The 23,666-nt window shown below is 44.5% G+C and overlaps 1 protein-coding gene across 11 annotated transcripts in view; it reads right to left on the minus strand.

The window, feature by feature from the left end:
* Positions 1–17,025, minus strand: part of AFDN (afadin, adherens junction formation factor) — a 185,676-nt gene extending 168,651 nt beyond the window's left edge. For all 11 annotated transcript variants that reach the window (XM_075267749.1, XM_075267746.1, XM_075267745.1 and 8 more), the window contains exon 1: positions 16,582–17,025. In XM_075267749.1, coding sequence (XP_075123850.1) covers positions 16,582–16,683 — 102 coding nt within the window. In that variant the 5' untranslated portion in view covers positions 16,684–17,025. The remainder of the gene's footprint in view (positions 1–16,581) is intronic.
* Between the last annotated feature and the right edge of the window lie 6,641 nt (positions 17,026–23,666).

The raw sequence follows: 23,666 nt of genomic DNA on the forward strand, positions 1-23,666 counted from the left end.
TACCACATAGTATTACATTAAACCCATGAAAAATTGGAGAAAAATTGGGGTTATTTTTACAATTCCACCTCATTATGATTTTTTTTTCCAACTTTCCAGTATATTGTATAGGATATTGAATGGTGCCATTAAAGTACAAATTATTTCACAAACAATAAGCCATCATGCGACACTGAACAGAAAAAAAAATATGGCTCTTGGAATGAGGGGAGGGAATAAATGGATATATATTACAGACCTGGCTGATATGAAGGGCGCCCAGTTCATGAGCAGCTGCCATGTTTAAATACCAGATATCCGCAGTAATATGGCGGTTGTCCGCAAGTTGTAAAAAATAAAATAAATACATTTTTAAAAAAAACCTGACCCTGCTAGGGGTTTTGAACCTAAAAACTTTAGATTGCTTGTCTGATTAAGGAAAATGCCTCTGTATTTAATATTATTACAGGCCAGGGGGACCTCACAAGGCTCCTGAATGTCATAGAGGTTGGAAGGCTCCCACAAGCTCACCATTACAAAGTCTAAGTGCGGTGGGCGACAATAGTGAACGACAGGATATTAGATACTGAGGGCTAAATCAAAATGTTAATACCCAGTTATAACACTCACTCTGCTTCTGAACAGGCGCAATATTTAAAGGGGTTTTCTGGGCAGAATTAATTTTTTTCTTATAAAGGTCTGTTAGTGCTAGTGATAGGTTAATAAGTACACCTATATACCTTTAGCAGTGTTTGGAGTGATTTCTGGTGTCTCTGGTTGCTGCTGCATCCTGTGTTTGATACATGCTGTAGCTTCCTACTGTGCAGCTTCCTGTGTAGCTCCTGCACTAAGGGCTCGTTCACACAGGGCAAGAGGGGGTGGATTTTGGTGCCGAATCCACGTCAGAATCCGCCCCCTCACAATAGAGGTCTATGTAGACCGCTAGCTTAATTTTTTCCGTGAGCGGCAACAGAGAAGTGAGCTGCCCTTTTTTCTGGCGCATTCCGCGTCCGATTCAGCCCCAGCATTCGCCTCGTGGCAGCACCCTCCGGACCAGGCCCATTCATTTGGACCTACTCCGGAGCGGGAAGCCGCGGCTGTCTGAAGCCATGACAGTCGTGGCAGGCACATTTTGGCCCTATTCTGACGCGGCTTTCCGCATCAAAATCAGGACCAAAATACGCCTTAGGGCTCGTTCACATCAGCGTTCGGGTCTCCGTACTTGAGGTTTCCGTTTCCTGCCTAAAACAGAGGCAGGAGACGGAAACCTGCAGGAGTCTCTCTCACCCATTCATTTGAATGGGTACGAGAGATGTCCGGCCGTGAGCGGCGGTGAGCGTTTTATAATCCGGACACAGAGTCGGACATGCAGTACTCTGTGTCCGGATAAAAAAATCCGGTTTCGCGGCGGAGAGCCTAAAACGCTCACCGCCGCTCACGGCCGGACCTGGTCTGAGCTTTCCGACTTCTGGCATGCAGAAGACGGAAAGCTCAGAACGGACAGGAGAACGCTAGTGTGAACCTAGCGTAACCGTGCCCCGTGTGAACTAGCTCTTACTCCTTCTCACTCAGCCCCTCCCCCATCTCTCTGTTACAAAACCCTCTGTCTCACCAAGCCTAGCTTCTCCCACCCTCACTGACTAGTGATCTCACTAAGGCTGTGTGCACACGGGGTTTTTTTGGCGGAGACCGCCTCAGTTTCCAGGCCAAAAAACGAGGCGACTCCCCCTGAAGAATGAGCATGTCCGTTCTTTTTTCCTGAAACCAGAAAAAATGGCTCCCGTTAAAAAGAACTGACCAGCTCCCATTGATTTCAAATGGAGCCGTCTTTTTGGTCAGAATTTTGAGGCTGATACAGCCTCAAAAGCCTGACCAAAATACCCCATGTGAATTCAGCCTAAGAGGGCCTTTACACGGAGTAAACGCTCCGCTCATTCTGAACGTAAACTCGTTCAGAATGAGCAACGTTAAAACAGATCCCATTGATTTCTATCGGTAGCGCGCGTATGCCAGCACCCATAGAAATCAATGGGATCTGTTTTAACGCTGCTCATTCTGAACGAGTTTTACGTGTGAAGGCTCCCCAAGTCTATTGATCCTGCCCATTATAGCCCCTCCCACGCTGCCCATCTCCCTGACTAACCTACTCCACCCACTACCAGAAGACAGGAAGAGGTGGAGGAGCTGTTCCCTGGACACAGAAAGGCTTGGTAAGTATTGATGGGGATTGGGGGAGCAATGAAACAGAACGTCACTGGATTATCAGAAAGTATCCCTGGAGCACAAGACAGTTCCAGGAATATGGGTAATTATACATTTTTCTTAAACTGCTGGAAAGCTGACAGTGCGCTGAATTCAGCGCACTGTCAGCTTTCCAGCAGAATTCAGGCACTGTCGGCTTTCCCGATCTGTGCCCCGGGTAAAGAGCTATCGATCTCGGTACCGTAGCTCTTTACAGTCAGAAGGGCGTTCCTGACAGTCAGTCAAGAACGTCCTTCTCCACAGCAGCACTTATCTTTCTGTGCTGTGTGAGCAGGGAGGAGCACCCCCTCCCCTTCTGATAATACTCGTCTATGGACGAGCACTGTGAACAGAGGGAGAGGGTGTTCCTTCCCGCTCACACAGCACAGCTGGATAGGTGCTGCTGCGGAGAAGGACGTTCGTGACTGACTGTCAGGAACGCCCTTCTGACTGTAAAGAGCTACGGTACCGAAAGCTCTTTACCCGGGGCACAGATCGGGAAAGCAGACAGTGCGCTGAATTCAGCGCACTGTCAGCTTTCCAGCAGTATATAGAACTGCCTGTGCCCCAAACCATGAAAGGTCCTCATTAATTGAAGTGAATTAGAAGTTGGGGGGGTGAGGCAGTTTAGTTTAGGAGATAATTATCAGTTTATCCTGGACAACCCTTTTAAAGACCAGACATCTGCTATAAGAGTTCAGCAGATGTCAGGAAGGGGTTAATGTTTTACTGTATATGGAATTTCGCACGAACACACCCTTTGGGCATGAAATGAAGAGGTCTTTTTTTTCTGCACAAACACCGATACAATCAGGAATGTCTGCATAACAAGAGGGATGGGTGGGATATTTCAACTAATATTCACTATTGCTGCGGTTATGTTAAAAACAACAATGCACGTTCTGCAGTAAAAATATGGTTATATATTACACATACTTGAATTCTATACCTACATATGCATTTTTTGAAATCTGTTCTGCGAAATACCAGAATGCACCAAGTTGGAAGGAAGGGGGTCATCCACACAATAGCACAGGAATGTCACTCCGATCATAAATAGCTCACAGCGTGAGCTATGCCAAAAGCAAAGTGTTACTTTCCTACATAGACTTGTCACATGACTAGCCACCACCCTAACAACCAATGCAGACATTATGAGGGAGAGTCCTCCTGACTGTACAGAGGACTGTGTACTTTAGAACCTTGTTTATTACATGCTGCTTTTTTTGGCTTTGGCATTTACTATCAGACTTTTATCAGAGTCTCTCGACACAGTCATTTTTAAAAATTTTCAAGTAAATTTGTCAGGTAGTAGGGAATTATGACCTTCCAGCTAAGCCCATTAAGATATGCCCACTTTTCCTAAAACAAGCATGAAGGGGGGGGGGGGGGGACAAATGCACCACAAGTCACAAATTGAGAATGGCCTAGCACAATAATTTATGACCTATATCGTACATTTTACACAAGAAACTGCAGTAAAATGTATTATAGACTTGTCTATGTGCAGCCTGACTTGTAAATTGTACAATAATGTTCTAATCATGACCATCCTCTCTCACTATGGATTTCTATGCCTTGGCAGCAGCGGTATTATAATAGTAGCTAAAGTCAACTTTATTGACGAAGATGCCCTTTCAGCAACAGTTTAACTACCGGTAAGTGCTGTACGTTGCTACAAAGAAAAAAAAATTGTAGAAAATGTTTCTTGGCTCAGCAATAATTTCTTACATTAAAAGGGGTTTTCTTTCGTCAGACTCATTTATGTACGCATGTATATATGTATGTATGTATGTATGTATGAGTAAATTGCCCTAGTAACAATTTTAGGCTGACGCCCATCGTTGCAGAAACAAACAAAAAAAAAAAAAAAGCTGGCTTACTGCAACATCGGGCCTCAGCCTTACAACTAGTTAAAAAGGTTTTAATTACCGAACCAGAGAAACCCTGGCCGCCTGGTTGTTTTCCCTCAGTATCCTCACGACAAGTTGAGGATCTGAATGAAGGATCGGTCCTTGATGAAGATGTGGAATTTCTAAAAGGGGGGGGGGGGGATCTTCTAACAAATAGTTCAAGAGCCCAAACAGTTGTGTTTTGGCCAGTATAGGGCTGTTAGTAATAGAGATGGGAAAAGAGACATAAGGGTGGGTTCACATCAGTGCCTTGCCTCCACCTTGTGGGTTTCGGTCTTCTGCCAATAGGAGACGGAAACCCGGCAGTCAGTGTCCACCCCTGAGCGCCTTCTGGTCTCCACGGCGAAACATTTTTTTTTGTTTTTTTTTAACCAGATACAAAGTCCTGCATGTCCAACTGTGTCTGGTAAAAAAAAAAAAAAAAAAAAACGGTTTATCCGCGGAGAGGCAGAAGATGCTCACAGGCGAACACTTTGCAAATCCATTCAAATAAATGGGTTTGAAAACTGACTGCTGGTTTCCGTCTCCTGTCCAGTTTCTGGGGCAGAAGACTGAAACCTGAAAGCAGAGACCGGGCGCAGGTGTGAGTTAAGGCTACTCCTACTCTTTAGGAGTAGATGCCTTAACTCACAACTGGAACCATCACTGAATCCTTAGGGGACTCCGAGAGAAACAGCACAGCGCTTTGAGATTTCACTGAGACATGAAAAGGTCTATTGAGGGAGACCCCATTTTTTAATATATGTGGCTGTTTATGTGAAAAGGGCCCACATTGTCGATATGGAGTTCTTGGTATCATTGTAATGGTTATGGTGTAACATTGTCCGAAACAGCAAAAAATTTTTTATTGAAAGCACAATTGACATTTTTAAATAAAATTTTTGCATAAAACAAAATTGTGATTTTTTTACCCAAATATGTTTTGGACTATTTTCTCTATAATTAGTATCGACGATCTGGGCCCTTTTCACGTAAACAGCCACATATATTTAAATATATTAAAATGATTGACTGAAGAGACTCCATTCTCTTGGATTAAAATCCTTCTTACTTACAAAAATTCACCTAAACCTTTCCAGTGGACTGATGAGAAGAATAGAAGAAGATTTTTCTCTGCCTAGAAAGTTTTTATGTATTGAGTACCCCCTTGGTAGCAAACATGGGTGACTGTAGTCATACTCTATGAATAAACTTGGACATTCAAGCCACTTATTAAAATGCTTTTAAAGAGGTTGTCCAGTTTTCGTTTCTTTTTAAATCAGGTTGGGGGAGGTAAGAAAAAATTTAAATATGGAGCACCAGGGACAGGCGAGTATAGTGTCCTCCCAGCACGGTCCATTCTTGCTGCTCAGCTGTTTTCTTTTGCCAGAAATCCTCACTGTCACAGGTAGTAATTAGAGATGAGCGAGTCGTATTCGATCGAGTAGGTATTCGAAATACTACGGTATTCGAAGTAGTCGTACTCGTTCGAATACTAAATCGCTATTCGCAGTAAAGATTCGATTTAGAACCAGCATTGATTTGCCGAATGCTATACACTGTATTGCATTCGGCAAATCAACGCTGGTTCTGCAGCAGGCTCATCCTTGCTAGTCGGGAGAGCTAGCAGCTTGCATTTATGCGGCAGCTGACTTTGTCATAGGAATGCATTGACCAGCGTTGATTGGCCAGTATACAGCATTTGGCCAATCAACGCTGGTTCTGCCGGAGGCTCGCCTGTGAGGAGGTGGAGACTAAGATCGGACCACAGCAGTCTCCATTGTGGTCCAATCTCTGCAAGCGCTGTACAGTTAAAACTCACGGATCCCATAGACTATAATGGGGTCCGTGCACTTTAACTGCACAGCGCTCCTCCTAAACACTCTCCTCCTGCTACTCATGGACTTGGTTACTCTCCTTAGTCTCTCCCATAGACAATAATGGGATTCAATATTCGATCGAGTAGTTGAATATTGAGGATCTACTCGAAACGAATATTGAATCTCCAATATTTCACTCCCGCACTCATCTCTAGTAATGTCCTGTGTCCTTCGCAGAGGCCGCTGATTGGACTAAGCAGTCACATGCTGTGGGGACTTCTACCAGAAAAAAAAAAAAAAAAAAAAAAAAAAAAAAAGTGCTTCAGGACCAGACCGCACTGGGAAACAGGCACAGATGAGGTGTTTTTTTTCTTTGTTTTTTTTCCCCTCTTCCTCTTCAGCTCCCCCGGACAACGCCTTTAAGCTCTTAAGAGCTAAACTAAAGCTCTCCAGGTTCAAATATTCCCAAGATATCTTTTGAGGCCATTTGTGCCCAATCCTCTCTCTTGCCGACATCTGACATGCAAGAAAAAGTGAGGACTCAGAACTGATATGGCATTCTTCAATGTTAAAGAGGACCTTTCATGGGTTTGGGCACAGGCAGTTCTATATACTGCTGGAAAGCCAACAGTGCGCTGAATTCAGCGCACTGTCTTCTTTCCCGATCTGTGCCCCGGGTAAAGAGCTATCGGTCCCGGTACTGTAGCTCTTTACAGTCAGAAGGGCGTTCCTGACAATCTGTCAGGAACATCCTTCTCCACAGCAGTGCCTATTGCGCTGTACAGTGTGAGCGGGGAGGAACGCCCCCTCCCCTCCTGATAGTACTCATCTCTGGACGAGCACTGTGAGCAGAGGGAGGGGGCGTTTCTCCCCGCTCACACTGTACAGCGCAATAGGCACTACTGTGGAGAAGGATGTTCCTGACAGACTGTCAGGAACGCCCTTCCGACTATAAAGAGCTACGGTACTGGGACCAATAGCGAAAGCAGACTGAATTCAGCTGAATTCAGTGCACTGTCGGCTTTCCAGCAGTATATAGAACTGCCTGTGCCCAAACCCATGATCCAAATTTTCTAATTTTATTACCCAGCCAAAATTCTTAAGAACATAACATTTATCTACATCTAACGCTAGGTTCACACCTGCGTTCAGCCTTCCGTTCTGTGCTTTCCGTCTTCTGCATGCCAGAAGACGCAAAGCACAGACAGGGTCCGGCCGTGAGCGTTTTATGCTCTCCGCCGTGAAACCGGATTTTTTTATCCGGACACAGAGTACTGCATGTCCGACTGTGTCCGGATTATAAAACCCGGTTTCGCGGCGGAGAGCCTAAAACGCTCACCGCCGCTCACGGCCGGACATCTCTCTCACCCATTCAAATGAATGGGTGAGAAAGACTCCTGCAGGTTTCCGTCTCCTGCTCTGTTTTATGCAGGAAACGGAAACCTGCAGAACGGACCCCTTGAACGCAGATGTGAACGAGCCCTAACTCTATAAGAAACTAGCCCTTTGTCTTAATTAGCTTAGGCTAAGTATGGTTCAATAATAGAATCCCTTTAACTACTAATTCTATCACTAGAATCCCTTTTTAACCCCTTCCCGACATGCCGGTGTTTAAACATGGTGGTAGATCGGGTGCTGGGCAGCCGACATAGCCGCTGAGCGTCTACTGTTTTATACAGTAGACACCCAGCGCTAATGCCCACTATCTGCATCCTCCCCTTCCTTCTTCGGCTTGACGTCGGACGCCTGCGCAGTACGCTCGGTTTGGCGAACTTTGCCGAAAGTACTGCGCATGCCCGCGGCCATAGTGCCGACACCACAAGTTCGCCGAACAGAGCGTACTGCGCAGACGTCCGACGTCAAGCCGAAGAAGGAAGGGGAGGATGCAGAAGAAGACAGAGGCGGCGCTGTGAGTCGGTTTTCAAGCAGCAATGGGGACACCCCCATCGCATCTCCAGCGCTGGGGGACGCCCCCATTGCTGCAAGAGAACTAATTAGCATACCGGTACAAAGCGGTATTTCGAACGAACGGCGCGGCGGAGAGCACTTCCAAAGGTAGGAGACGAATAGCCTTTCTAAAGGCTATTCCGACGTGATACCTAGAAAAAAAAGTTTTTTAATGGTAGAATCCCTTTAAAAGGGAGGGAAATCAGAGTGTTGTCATGGAGGGCTACCCTAGAAACAGAATTACCATTAAGAACAAATTCTATTTTCTCAAAGCGTCCTCCATGACAGAACCACAGGAGGAACGCCAAATAACTATACTGTGGGAGGGACTATCGCCTGCAGGACGTATGGACTGAAGAACATGTAACATGCTCTACAAATCCAATCCAAGTCGCCATCAGCCTTTTCAGCACAAGAAACTGACAATGCTCTCATAGAATGAGCCCCAAGATGTTTAGGAGTTAAACCTAGACATGGATAGGCCTTACAAATATCATTTTTAATCCAATTTGAAACCAATATTTTTCTTATTTTATTTTATCAATTTTTGCCTTTGGGCCTCAAAACTGAATAAAAGGAATTTCATCCTTTATTCAGTTAAATGTACCATATATACTCAAGTATAAGCCGACCCAAATATAAGCAGACCCCCCTAATTTTACCACAAAAAACTGGGAAAACTTATTGACTCGAGTATAAGTCGAGGGGGGGGGGGGGAATGCAGCAGCTACTGGAAAATATCAAAAATTAAAATTGTCGGAGTTTTTGGGTTCAGTAGTTGCTCGGTGCTGGGAAAGGGGAGGAGGTGTTTTGGTTGTCTGTCGGCCCCTTCCCTGAGCTTGAGGACTGGGATTTTTTTCCCCCACTTGGAATTCAGTCTGGCTGAATATAGGGGATCTGCAGTGCTCCTATTAACCCCTTCCCGACGGAACAGGAGCACTGCAAATACCCTAAATTCAGTAGACTAGGCACTTTCAGACACAGGGATACCTAATGTGTATGTGTTTCACAGTAATTTTCTTTTGTATGTATTCTAGGGAAAGGAGGGATTTAGACATTTTTTTCTTTTTTCTTTTAAAGCTTCATTTTTTTCCCCCACTATTTTATGGGAGATTCTATACATTGATACTGAGGCTGCTCACAGACACCCCCTCCCCCCCCCCTACAAAAAGAAAATAAAAACTTTTTGCTCACTCGAGTATAAGCCGAGGGGGGCTTTTTCAGCACAAAAACTGTGCTGAAAAAATCGGCTTCTACTCGAGTATATGAATCAAGCATGAATAATTCCTTGGAATATGTGAAAATTAAACTACTTTTGGAAAAATATCCTGTCCGCTATCCTGTCCTCTAAAATTTTAAAGACCTCAGGTAGAAATGATCTGTATTTCACAGACTCTCCTGGCAGATGTTATGGCAACCAGAAAACCCACTTTCCCGGACAGCTACCTGATGTTTGCCTTAGCTTTCAACCCAATGGTGGTTTGCCAAGTTATGATCAAATTTAACTGAACTGTCTCCCCCTCTCCTTCTATCTCTATGCCCCCTTCCCTCATAGATTGTAAGCCCTCACGGGCAGGGCCCTCTACCCCACTGTGCGAGTCGGTCATTGTTAGTATTATATCTACCTGTATATTTTGTGTATTGTATGTAATCCCCAAATGTTTACATGGAATTAATGGTGCTATATAAATAATAATAATAATTACTAAGGGCTGACACCTGTACCTTGACATTACCAACACACCAGCAAAGAAACTTCTACACTTTGCTGTAGATCAGGGGTGCTCAAACTTTTTCAGCGTGTGAGCTACTTTATTAGCTACCAAGGCAAAAGATCTACTAGGGTGGGGCCGGGCCTGTGGGCGGGGCCGGGCGGATCACGAGAGCAAGACAGCAGCGTTCTGTGGCTGCCCAGGGATCCCTGCTGTCTGCTTCTTCACAGTGCAGACAGAGTTGTCTCTGGACACTGGCAGGTTGGGGCTGCGGAAGCCGGTGTCCGGAGAGGACTCTCAGCCTGCACTGTGAACAAGCAGACAACGGGAATCCCGCGATCGACCCATACGTCCTTTGCAATCTACCAGTAGATCGCAATCGACGTATTGGGCACCCCTGCTGTAGATACTGTGACTAACTTTTTCCTTCCTGGAGTTTTTGAGGATTGGGATGGAATACAGGCTTTTGATATAGAAGGTCTGGTACCATTGAAAATACTATAGGTTCTGCTATTTTGAGATTGTTTAGGAGTCTGAATCAAACCCTTTTAGGCCATACTGATGCAATTAGAATGATTTTCAGTTTCCCCCAATGATCTTCTGCAGAACACTTGGGATAAGAGGAAACAGAGTGAATGCATATTCCAGGGTGAACTCCCAATTGATTTCCTAATCATTTCGTCATGAATTGTTCTTTAGCAAATTTGGATGAGAATTAATATCCATCATCATGATCTGAAGTAGACACCAGTTCCTCCTTGCTGAACATACCACCACTCACCCTCTCTCTTCACCTTGCACCCTCTTTCTTTTTTCTCTCTCTGACGCTACAGATAACTCCCTTTCCTTCACGGAATCCCTTGAGCGTCCTACCACATCTCCTCAGACTCGTTCTAAATTCTCCTCATTTCCCAATGCATCGAACCACAGGCTGATAAAACATAGCAATATCCCGACAAAAAAAAGGATATCAGTTCGTCAATTTAAACTTTCTCTTTGTCGATAGCATTCTGCTTACCATTACTAACCTACACTCCCTAAATCCCCCAGGAATGGGATACCCACTCAAATACATGGACAAATGCAATTGGAAGACAAATCTCCTTCCAGAAGTGGCAGATGATATGACATCAGGTGGCAAAGTTGTCCATTTCTACTACATATAAGGTAACCCAATCTTAGCTTTTAACACAACAGTGTATACTTACTTAGCTTACCCTCTAGGTGTTGGTTTCCCTGTCATTTGGTCCACAAATTCTGTCTGGCTGAACATACCGCCACTGATCCTCCCTCTTCACCTTGCTCCCCGTCTTTTTTTTTTTTTCTCGTCTGACACTTACCCCCCTCCCCCACCACCTCCGTTTCTAATTGTTGCATCAGTCTGAATTTTGTGGCCGTTTTCTGTTCTGTGTCTAGAATGCAAGTGTGCTATACTTGAAAGTGGAGGGTCAAATAGACAAGGTTTACCAAGATCGTTTATAAATAGCAACCACATTTTGTAATACTAGTGTTTACTTGCTGGATCTTATAATCACCTTCTTTACCTAACTGTAACTGCACACTCTTCCTCCAATGTTTGTTTTTAATGTTTTGTTCTTTGATAACATTTTCAGGAAAAATATAAACTCACATAATCTGACAGTTTAATCAGACTGACCAATCAACTAAAGAAAGCCATAAACATGAAGCATTAAACAATACTGTAAGTGTGTGTGTGTTAAAACAGTTCCACCATACAAATTTTTCAAGTTTACAAATACATCATATAAGAAAAAGAAAAAAATAAATAAATAAATTGTTCTTTGAAAGTATAACCTGACCCACAAAAAACAAGCCATTAAATGGATATGAATGGGAAAATCAAAACATTATGGCTCTTTTAAGACAAAATAAAGACTCAAAACTGGATTGACAGGAAGGTGTTCGGGCGCACTGGATTCCTTGCACAATCCAAAAACATACCGATAGGGAATTTACAGTAGATTGTGAACGCTACTTTATCTGTGGAGTATCATGGTGCTATATAAGTATGCAAAATAAAGAAATAAACCCATTCCAAATTCCATGAAAAAAGCAGGTGCAGTAAAAATAAATAAAATTTAAAAAAAGTAGACAATTTTTCCTAAATTTAAAATTTACTACCATATCCCACCACAATTACACGTCCTGACTGAGTTCATCTATGCTCTAGTAGTCTAGTGCAATATTCCAATAATTAATACTTTGAAGAACATGTTAAGCATCTTGCACAACAATAGTTTATAAAGCATAAAAACAAGCCACTCATACACACCCTTACTTATTGACTAATAAACTTTTCACAAACAAGTAACTGACAGTGTGGTATTTCTACACACCTCCGAAACTTCAACACCCAATGCTATTCATCAATTTATAGACGGAGGAGGAAACGTAAACAATTTTACTAAATGGGTTATTCACTTCTATGATGCCAATATACAATAAATTATAAAAAGCAATCATGACAAATTAAACAAACTTTTAGTAAACATTATTGGCAACTAATTATTAACCCCTTAAGGACATTTTGGGGCTTTAACCAGTTCGAGACTGCCTTTTTACTTTATACATCCAGGTGGTCCACTCTTTACCCTGCAAGGACCCCATATGTCCTTGCAGTGCCAAGCAGCTGCAGAACAGTTGGAACTCCTAAAAAGAAGGCAGGGACTGTTTATTGCCATCCCTGCTTTCCCGATCACTGTACTATACACAGTGCTCAAAGAGCTCTGTGTTTACAGCTATTCAAGCAGCCATGACCAAGAGCGGCTGGGTTTTAGACTGGTTGCCCACAACTGCATGCTTAATGCCAGCTATGAATGAATGGCACATCCAGCAGCACACGGGCATTTAACGAATAGGAGCTGCGGAAGCATGGCTATAAAATCGGACAGGTATAGGACCTGTTCCATATTTTTGCAGCCTGAACTGTGTAATGCATGGTCATGTGCACGGGCCCATAGCAATGAATGGGTCAAGAAAAACCCAGATGGCACACGGACCTTTCACACAGTCGTCTGCAAAGGCCTTTAGGCTGGATTCAAACCAGCTCTCGCTCTATGTTCGGGGATTCCATTCCCCATTCTGCTTGAAAAATGCAGAGAGAAAAGTCCTGCAAGCCTTTTTCAGGTAGAAACCTGGCAGACCCAATTATTGTCTACGGGGTCCACAGGTAACCACTTTTTAAATGCATTAAAAGAACCCAAGTCAGTTTTGCAGTTCTGGCCAAGATTCTGCATTGCTCATATAACTAGGACTAATACAAAAAAAAAAAAAAAACCCAACATCAATTCCATGCCCTCATCATAAGTTCTAGCACCCCCAGCAACACAACACTAAACAGCAATAAAGCGCTGTGTGAAAAACTGTGGCAGGAACACATCGCTGTTCTTCCCAAACAATTTTAAACAGAAAGTTCACAGACTTTCTGTTATCTAAGAAGAAACCGCCGGCATTTCTGTAGATATAATTGACATGCTACAATTTCGAAAATCGTGATCATTCTAGAAATCATGACGTGTCCACACAGAGGTTTTTACTGCAAAGTGGGCATAGGATTTGCTAGAGTCCCATCCACTTTCCCTGTACTGTAAAACGCCGCAATTTTTCCTGCAGTGTTTCCGTCCCGTGGGGCCCCGGCCTAAAGAAGTTTTTTCAAAGCATGAAAAAAATAGAAAAACAATAAAGGCCATTCACCAATAAAAAACACACAAAATGTATTTGAAAAGCGTGAACGCTTCTAATGGGAAAACACCTTTATACAGATTATACTCTGGGGTCTAAAGACCCCGGCATATAATAACTGGAGGCCCTGCAGAGGTGATCAAACATAAATAGTGTTACTCACATACCCTGGGCTCCGTCTACCTAAATGACAAGAGGAACAACTGAAGCCTGTGATTGGGCCTTAGCAGTCAAACCAGCATAATGACACTTGCAGCTTTGCATCAGGATGCCAGCCTGACCGATTTGTTATTTTGCCCACCTCCCTTGGGCGAGCACTTTTTCTACTCTGAAATTTGAAGAGACCAATGAGCATGATATAAGTCTGTAAGTAATAAGGCCCCATCCCCACCCAAAAACCTAAATAAATAAATTACCCTGCATGGAGGGGCCACTGTGGGTTATTCTGTCACAGGGATCTTTGACAGCAAGAGGGTCTCCCTGTCTTCCTCTCAAACAGCCTCAGGCCAATCATTCTTCAAGAAGCCATTTCTCGCCAAGAAAAACCATCAAGGACACACTGGCATTCTGCAGGAAGTAGGTCTAAACTGCAAAGGACTACTGTAAAGTTAATTCTCTGATGAAGCCACTTCTGTTTGCAACATCAAACGTCGTCTTCACCGTCTTCTTCCAGCTGGGTAAGAGTGAAAGGCATGCGCAAGTCGTCTCTGCCCGTGGGCCGCGAACAGAATCGACTTCACATCCGGGCAGCCATTTTTTTGGTGGATGCGCAGTACGCTCCTATAGGTCTGTACACTAGTCCTGAATGCTGGTGACCGATTCCCTTTAAAGGGGCTTTCCAGACTCGTTATATTGCTTATCCCCACTGATCACCAGTTTGAAGAGACTGCAGTGTTTAGGTGCTGCACACAACCCACATGACATCACTGGCATGTGAAGGAGAAGCTGTGCTCACCAAAATGCCACTGAAAGGAGGTCATTTGTAAGAGTCAGAAATATTAAAGGGCCGTCCAGGCTTAAATTAACCCAGGGTAGGTGGGAAATACAGAACACACACAACCTGTCCTCGGTGTCTTACCAAAGCCATCTTTTAAAGATGCAGAGTAGTTGCATTTATTATGGCACCACCATAATAAATCTTTAGGACAGGTCATTAAAGGGATCCTATCATTCAAACATTTTTTTCTCACCAACATGTCAGAATAGCCTTAAGAAAGGCTATTCTTCTCCTACCTTTCAATGTCTTCTCCGCGCCGCCGTTCCGTAGAAACCCTGGTTTCTGTCGGTATGCAAATGAGTTCTCTCGCAGCACTGGGGGTGTCCCCAATGCTGCGAGAGAACTCTCCAGCGCCGCCTCCATCTTCTTCGTGAACGGCCTCTTCATGCGTCTTCTTCCGGCGCAGGTAGTAAAACTTGTAGACCACGGACAGAGACGACTGCGCATGTCCACGCCCACAAGAAAAATGGCCGCTTACATAGTAAGTAAGCGGCAATTTGCCCATGCCCACAAGAAAATGGGCATACCGACAAAAGCTACGATTTCTACGGAACGGCCACAAGGAGGAGACATCGAAAGGTAGAAGAATAACCTCTCTTAAGGCTATTCCGAAGGTTTAGTGAGGAAAAAAAAAAAAAGGTGTTTGAATGATAGGCTCCCTTTAATACTAGAACTGAACAGGTCAGACACCAAGGACCACTACAGATCACCAGTACCCAAACAGTGCAGCTCTCTGTATTTTTTACATACTGCAAGCTGCACTCTTCTCTCACCATATAAACTGTAGCTGTCAGTGTAGGTATTGCAGCACCGTCCTATTGAAATCTAATGTACAGCGCTGCAGTACCTACATTCACGCTACAATTTGTATGGCAAGTTTGCAGGGCGGCTCGCGGTTTATAAACAATACCAAGAGCCACGCTGTCTTGGAAGTCGTGTTCTGCAAGGGATTCAGGAGGAAACTACCAGTCCGTTTTCTTAGCTCCTTCCCTACCTGTGGATTGTTTTCAATGAAACTGGACAATCCCTTTAACAAATATATACGTCATTAGTAAACATGGACCAGTGTTTACTTGATTTTACAACAATATACCGCATCGGACGCCACCTTAAACATTATATTGTCTGGTGTATCCAAATCAGTCCAGCCGTTCCAAAGATACAAGCATGATAGAAGTGTTGATGCAAATGTTGGTATACTAGCAAAGTAAGTGATAACACTGCATGGCATTGGGCACACAGAGAAACTATCGTTACCGCTAGTATACCCTAATTTGTATCAACACTGAAGCTAGGTTCACACTTTCTCTGGGCTCTTGGTTGTTAGGGTGCAACAGGGAACCCGGAAGGTGAACAGCGGTTACCCACACACCTCAGACTATAATGGGGTTCCGCTGGGTTTCCGCAGATAATCAAATGCTTAGGTTGACAACGCCTATCAGAGTGGTATGTCATTAGGCTTGAAAAACTCTGTTGTCCTTGATGCCCTCCAAAGCGGTCCAGGCCTGCAGCTCTGTTGTGGTCGGAAGACCCCATCGAATGTGACCGCTGAGACCAGTCACCGATCTCCGCAAAGGGTACGGGACGTCACAGCTGGTCAGGACTTCAGCTACTAGAAAACATCAAAGCGACTGGGACCGCTCTGGGAGGCACCGCAGCAACGGGCACAGGCAAGAGTTTTGTTTCTTTCTATAAACCCTCCCCAAACATAGTTAATTTAGATTTTAACCTGGGCAACCGCTAAGCTTCAGCACTTCCCTAAAAAACATCTTCCCATTCATGGCCCAATTTACAGTGGACAAGCAGATATTCCGATTCACACAAGGCCGCATCGTATAGTGACATATTCACACATGCAATAAGGTATGAATCATAAGAGTGACAAATTCTCCTCTACAGCTAATCCACTTTAACATCTGACTTAAAACATTTCATGGTAAAAAACCTGAATACAACCTGCACTGTCTGTATGGACAGATCATTCCCAAGCCCCTGAGCACTGACACTTGTTGACCATAGAACATTGAAAGGAAATGAGGAGCGGAATTCAGCCGAAACCCCTCCCAGCACCTGCTGGAGATCACCGGTGCCAGGCACAATATTATTACTAGGACACGCCACACCACAGACATGGGAACACAAGAATCCCAATAGTAAAGTGTCAGAAATTGGTGCTCATGGCCCGTGTGGCCTTCAGCGGCTCCTGAGCTCTAGCTCCCGACCGTGCGGCCTGTGCAATGCTGCTGCTGCTGGCATTTGCCTCCACAGCCTCCCTCGGGAGGGGCACTCACCTCGGTGGGTTGGCTGATTTCGAACAGGTCCAGCCGGTTGGCGTTCCAGTGGTTAATGATGTCGGCCAGTTTGCGACGCTCTTCTTCCCGGCTGCCCGACATGACCGTCCAGCCCTGGCTACCAGAGACAGACAAGAAGGCAGGACGTATGGAATAATTTCTCCGGGATTGTATCGATCCCTCTTACGATCCGTCGTTCTTGGGTAGGCACAGTGTCCAGCCCTGTGTGCGCCGCCAGTGGTATTCAGCACCCAGACGTGATCACCACAACGAGCCCATTATCTCAGGAAGCAGAAGATCACTATTGGGAAGAACTGTCTGCTTGTTAATACCGATCAGCCACAAACATGTCCACAGACAATAGGCTAGGAGATTCCAACCCGAGTGGCTTCAGGCGGCTGAGCTTCCTTATCGACTGCTATCCCCTCCTCCCATCTGCACCGAGCCATGCGCGTCACGCACTGCGCGCTCCCGTCTTGCACTTTATCCCTGCGACGCTCCCATTCCAGTCCTCCTGCTGTGTGGAGACGCATGCTTATACTCGACCGTCTGAATTGCAGAGAGCAGGCTTATGTCGTACTAGGACGATTCCAGGGTCAGACTGTCTGACTGGATATTGCCACAGAAGCAGCTTTGCGTTTACTAATAACCGATTTTTCATTTTCTTTTATTTATTTCATAGTTTTTCTGAAGACATGATGACCTATGGGCCAATCAGAAAACACAATAGCAATTCTATTTTTTAGTCCATTTTATTTTTAATACCTATAGTTTCTTGCAATATTATTTTTCAGAGGTACAGCAATTGTGGCACCACTTTGGATAATTATTATGAATTTTTAAGGTTTTTTTGAGAGGTGAAGATCAAAAAGCAATTCTGTCATTTTAGGTGAAGTTTTTTAATTACTACATAAAAAGGATAAGTGGGGGAGGGAAAACATTCTGGTTCAACTTGCAAAAATGTGAAAAAAATAATATGTATATTCGACTCACGTTCTTGAAGATAATAATGCACGGAGAGTTCTCACGGCCCGAAAACTTGTATCCAACAGATTCAAAGTGTAAAACTCCAGCATAGATATCTTTCCATAAAATATAACTTTTAATGAAAAATTATTTTTAAAAATTCACAGATGTCTCTTCAGCAAGCATTACAAATAGTGGTAATCAATTCTTTGCAGTGAACCACATTGGTAGCTGTATAAGTGTATAAACTGTATAAACTGCAGCCCTCTACAGTACAATATAAGAGTATTCATTTTGGCTGTAGCTCAATCGTTAAAAAACCAATTAAGGGTGCATTTACACTTCGGATACGCTGACTGATTCTGAATGTTAAAGAGGACCTTTCACCATATCCGGGCACAGGCAGTGTTATATACTGCCGGAAAGCTGACAGTGCGCTGAGTTCAGCGCACTGTCGGCTTTCCCGATCTGTGCCCGGTGTGAAGAGCTTACGGTCCGGTACCGTAGCTCTTCTATGGTCAGAAGGGCGTTTCTGACCCATTAGCTAGAGACGTCCTTCTGCCTCGCGGCGCCTATCGCGCTGTGCTGTGGAGCGGGGAGGAACGCCCCCTCCCTCTGCTCACACAGCTCGTCCATAGACGAGTATTATCAGGAGAGGGAGGGGGCGTTCCTCCCCACTCCACAGTACAGCGCGATTGGCGCCGTGAGGCAGAAGGACGTCTCTAGCTAATGGTCAGAAACGCCCTTCTGACCATAGAAGAGCTACGGTACCGGACCGTAAGCTCTTCACACCGGGCACAGATCGGGAAAGCCTTCCGGCAGTATATAACACTGCATGTGCCCAGATATGGTGAAAGGTCCTCTTTAAAACACGTTCAGAATCAGCGCGTATAAAGCAGATCCCATTGATTTCCATGGGAGCCGGCATACGAGCGCTTCCCATCGAAATGAATGGGCTGCTTTTTAGAGATGAGCGAACGCCGTTTGATCAAATAAGTATTCGATCGAATATCATGGCGTTTGATATATTCGTTCACAATCGAATACAAGGCCGCATACGCAGTAAAAATTTGTGTCCCCTCCCACCTTCCCTGGCGCGTTTTTTGCACCAATAACTGCTTAGGGGAGGTGGGAAAGGAACTACGACAACGGAGGCAGTGAAAAAAATTAAAAAAACCCATTGGCTGCCGAAAACATGTGATCTCCCAATTCATAAGAACGGCCGCCGCCCTATTCGTATCATTTCAGTTTTGGAGCGATAGGGAGAGTGTGGAATAAGACTGTCAGTGCGATACAGTGCTTTGGTTAGGCAGGAATTCTGAATAATAACAGCTCTTTTCAGAGCTCAATAATCGCTAGCTAGAAAATCATACAGCGTAGCAGCAGGGGACGTGCATACCCAGCTGGGTGTGTAGTCCACAGTCCAGCTACTGGAGAGGGGCTGCCAGCATTGCCTCTCGTCAGTAGCAGCAGGGTACGTGCGCGTGGACATGCATACCCAGCTGTATATCCACCCCACAGTCCAGCTACTGGAGAGGGGCTGCCAGCAGTGTCCTTCATCAGTAGCAGCAGGGGACATGGACGTGCATACCCAGCTAGGTGTATAGTCCACAGTCCAGCTACTGGAGAGGGGCTGCCATCATTGCCTCTCGTCAGTAGCAGCAGTGGACGTGCATACCCAGCTGGGTGTGTAGTCCACACTCCAGGTACTGGAGAGGGGCTGCCACAAATGTCCTTCGTCATCATGAGCAGTGGGACATGGGTGAGGACATGGATAACCAGCTGGGTATCCACTCCAGAGCCGAGGTACCGGAGAGATTCAGTCAGCAAACAATTTACTCTTCTTCCTCATACTCCTCCTCCTCCTCCTACAACCCCAGCCCCTAATTCTGCATGTGAATTTTTTTTTAATATAAAAAAATATATATATTTCCATTATCTCCCCCCCCAAGGGGGTTGCAACTCAATTCTTTAGGGCTCCAACCCAAGGGCCTGCAAAATAATTTTTTAGGGCTCACCCCCAGGGGGTTAAAATCTAATTTTTTAGGGCCCCCCCCCAAGGGCCTGAAAATTAATGTTTTAGGGCTCCCCCCCAAGGGCCTGAAAATTAATGTTTTAGAGCTCCACCCAAGGGCCTGAAAATTAATGTTTTAGAGCTCCACCCAAGGGCCTGAAAATTAATGTTTTAGGGCTCACCACAAGGGCCTGAAAATTAATGTTTTAGGGCTCCCCCCAAGGGCCTGAAAATTAATGTTTTAGGGCTCACCCCAAGGGCCTGAAAATTTATGTTTTAGGGCTCACCCCAAGGGCCTGAAAATTAATGTTTTAGGGCTCACCCAAAGGGCCTGAAAATTAATGTTTTAGGGCTCCCCCAAAGGGCCTGAAAATTAATGTTTTAGGGCTCACCCCAAGGGCCTGAAAATTAATGTTTTAGGGCTCACCCCAAGGGCCTGAAAATTAATGTTTCAGGGCTCACCCCAAGGGCCTGAAAATTAATGTTTTAGGGCTCACCCCAGGGGCCTGAAAATTAATGTTTTAGGGCTCACCCCAAGGGCCTGAAAATTAATGTTTTAGGGCTCCCCCCCAAGGGTCTGAAATCTAATTTTTTAGGGGTCACCCTAAGGGCCAAAAAATGAAACACTGCCGCTGCATGGCTCTCGTCACCCCAAGGGCCAACAAAATGAAACACTGCTGCTGCATGGCTCTAGTCACCAAAAGGGCCAAAAAATGAAACACTGTATGGTAGGATACCCAGGAAGACCCCACTTCTTACCCAGAGACATAAAAAAGCCAGGCTGGATTTTGCCAAAACTTACCTGAGAAAGCCAAAAACGTTTTGGAAGAATGTTCTCTGGTCAGATGAGACAAAAGTAGAGCTTTTTGGGAAAAGGCATCAACATAGAGTTTACAGGGGAAAAAAGAGGCCTTCAAAGAAAAGAATGCGGTCCCTACAGTCAAACATGGCGGAGGTTCCCTGATGTTTTGGGGTTGCTTTGCTGCCTCTGACACTGGACTGCTTGACCGTGTGCATGGCATTATAAAGTCTGAAGACTACCAACAAATTTTGCAGCATAATGTAGGGCCCAGTATGAGAAAGCTGGGTCTCCCTCAGAGGTCATGGGTCTTCCAGCAGGACAATGACCCAAAACACACTTCAAAAAGCACTAGAAAATGGTTTGAGAGATAGCACTGGAGACTTCTAAAGTGGCCAGCAATGAGTCCAGACCTGAATCCTATAGAACACCTGTGGAGAGATCTCAAAATGGCAGTTTGGAGAAGGCCCCCTTCACATCTCAGGGACCTGGAGCAGTTTGCCAAAGAAGAATGGTCTAAAATTCCAGCAGAGCATTGTAAAACTCATTGATGGTTACCGGAAGCGGTTGTTCGCAGTTATTTTGTCTAAAGGTTGTGCTACCAAGTATTAGGCTGAGGAGGCCAATACTTTTGTCTGGCCCATTTTTGGAGTTTTGTGTGAAATGATGAATGATTTAACTTTTTTTCCATTCTCTTTTGTGTTTTTTTCATTGCAAGTAAAATAAATAAAGATATTAATACCAAAGAGTTTGTGCTTGCAATCATTTTCTGGAAGACAATGAGTATTATCTGACAGAATTGCAGGGGTGCCAATACTTTTGGCTAACACTGTAGTATAATTGTTCCACATTATGGTGACCCTTAAAGGGGTTGTCCCATCACAAGGATCCTATCTATACTGCTTGTTAATGTGGATGTAAGACTTTTCCTAAATACAATGCTTCAGCAAAACTGCTTTGTGTGTCCACTATCTTACTTTATTCAATTCTTTGTGGCCACAGCCCTGACTTAGCTGCTCATGAGTCAAGTGATGTATCTGCCTGCTCTCAGGGGGGAGGGAGGAGGGGCTAAGTGCACGGGAGCGAGCCTGTGTATCTAGCTATTCCTGTGTCTACACCACGTGACCTAGCTTCCTGTTAGCAGATAGGGGAGAGGAGCTGCTTTCATTTCTTCTGTTCTCCCAGTTATCAAGCTAGCTAATTCAGTTGTGTTCATTATGGCAGAGACAGGCAGTCTCTGTATGTAACACAGAATGGAGTTGCTGCTGCCTGTACTTCATAGTCCAATATGGGTGGGTGGAGCTACACGCAAATTTGGGGGCGGAGCTAAACGGCAGGTTGCATATGAAACACCGCCCACCAAATGATGCAAGAAACCAGGAAGAAAGAAGATTTTACAGCAGTAAAGACTGATGAGTATATGAGGTGGGAATACCCCTTTAAATTGCTCTCATGGAATATACCGAATATGTGAATATATACAGTACCGGTACATCCTGTCAGAACAAGGCAACCACTATCTGGACATATAAAGTCTATGGGCGGTCCGGAAGTGATTAAACCTGACTGGGCACACCAGTGAAGTGAAAACCATTTCCGGTGACTACCTCTTGAAGCTCATCAAGAGAATGCCAAGAGTGTGCAAAGCAGTAATCAAAGCAAAAGGTGGCTACTTTGAAGAACCTAGAAAATAAGACATATTTTCAGTTGTTTCACACTTTTTTGTTAAGTATATATTTCCACATGTGTTAATATATAGTTTTGATGCCTTCAGTGTGAATCTACAATTTTCATAGTCATGAAAATACAGAAAACTCTTTGAATGAGAAGTTGTGTCCAAACTTTCGGTATGTACTGTATATCATATCTATGGCCAGTGTTGAACACTCTGACCTGGCTAGAGGTAGACTGCTACTAACCCATACATTTGGCAACACAGAATTAGCAACAAGCTAAGCGGGTGGCAGGTAACACTGGAGTTCCTACTGAAACCCTGAAGTGGGATAATCCAGGTTTGACCAAACTATCTGCCCTCCTGGATGCACAGAGTTGGAACCGTTTTGGATTTGTGTCCCTGGCTGCCATTTACCGTATGAGTAGGGTGCCTTCCACTCTTTTGACTCCTTCAGCAACCAATTTGGTATCCCTGTGTAAATGCCATGTCCATACAGTTCCCTCCACCAAATGTAAATATATCTACATATCCTCTTATAGGGGTGCTTAGAACTCAAGGTCCCCAAGGCCTCATCTCGGCATTATATATATGTTCATCTTATAAAGATCAAGATGTCTCATCTAGAGACCCCTGCTTTACTGAAATAGCGCACTCTTAGGGTCAGTGCATACAGAGTTTTTTGGCACTGATTTTGCCTCTGAATCCGCTTTAAAATCAGCCTCCAAAAAAAGGTTCTCAATAGAGTTCTATTGGATGGCTTTTTTTGGAAGTTGATTTTGAGGCAGATTCAGCTTCAAAATCAGCGCCAAAAAACTCAGTGTGCACTGACCCTCATTCCTACTCTTACTGATGAGACACTTCCTGATCTTCTGGAGTCAGCGCAGTTTGTCTCCCTAGCTGCTAACAATAAACTAATAACAAGTACCATATATACTCGAGTATAAGCCGACCCGAATATAAGACAAAGCTCCTAACTTTACCACAGAGAACCGGAAAAACTTATTGCCTCGAGTATAAGCCTGGGGGGGAATCCACCATTGCAGATAAAATGTCCGGTCATCTGTATTACAGTTTAGTAACTTCATGTGCCTCATAGTCATAGCAGTTAACACCATCATGCCCCTCACATTAACCCCATGTGTGCCTCACATAAGAGTTACTGATATGTTAGAGACATGGAGGTAATAATTAGGTATCTTCATATTTAAGGTCCTTTTATTAGTACCCCTATGTTTCTCACATATTAGTAACCCTTATATGGAGCACATGGGGGTTAATATGATGGACATGATTGGGTTAACTGCTATTAATGTGAGGCACATGGAGTTACTGAAACTACTATTCCTGACATTACTAGGAATAGTAACCAGCATGTACTTATGTGTTTTACTTTCACTTTACTGTAGCTTCCTCTCCTCAATAAGACAGACATCTTCTATAAGACACAATGAATCCTGCACATAATAGCCACTGACTTATCTGCAGATGTTACATTATAGTAGCTAGGGTCGGACTGGCCTGCCAGAGCACCGGGGAGTCCCCCGGTGGGCCCCAGGCCCCGACTATATAGAAGCACTGGTCAGGGGCCCGATCGGGATGTCAGGGACTGGTTCGGGCCCCTGTCCAGTGCA

The sequence above is a fragment of the Leptodactylus fuscus genome, chromosome 3 (genome assembly GCF_031893055.1).
Source record: "Leptodactylus fuscus isolate aLepFus1 chromosome 3, aLepFus1.hap2, whole genome shotgun sequence".
Lineage (NCBI taxonomy): Eukaryota > Metazoa > Chordata > Amphibia > Anura > Leptodactylidae > Leptodactylus > Leptodactylus fuscus.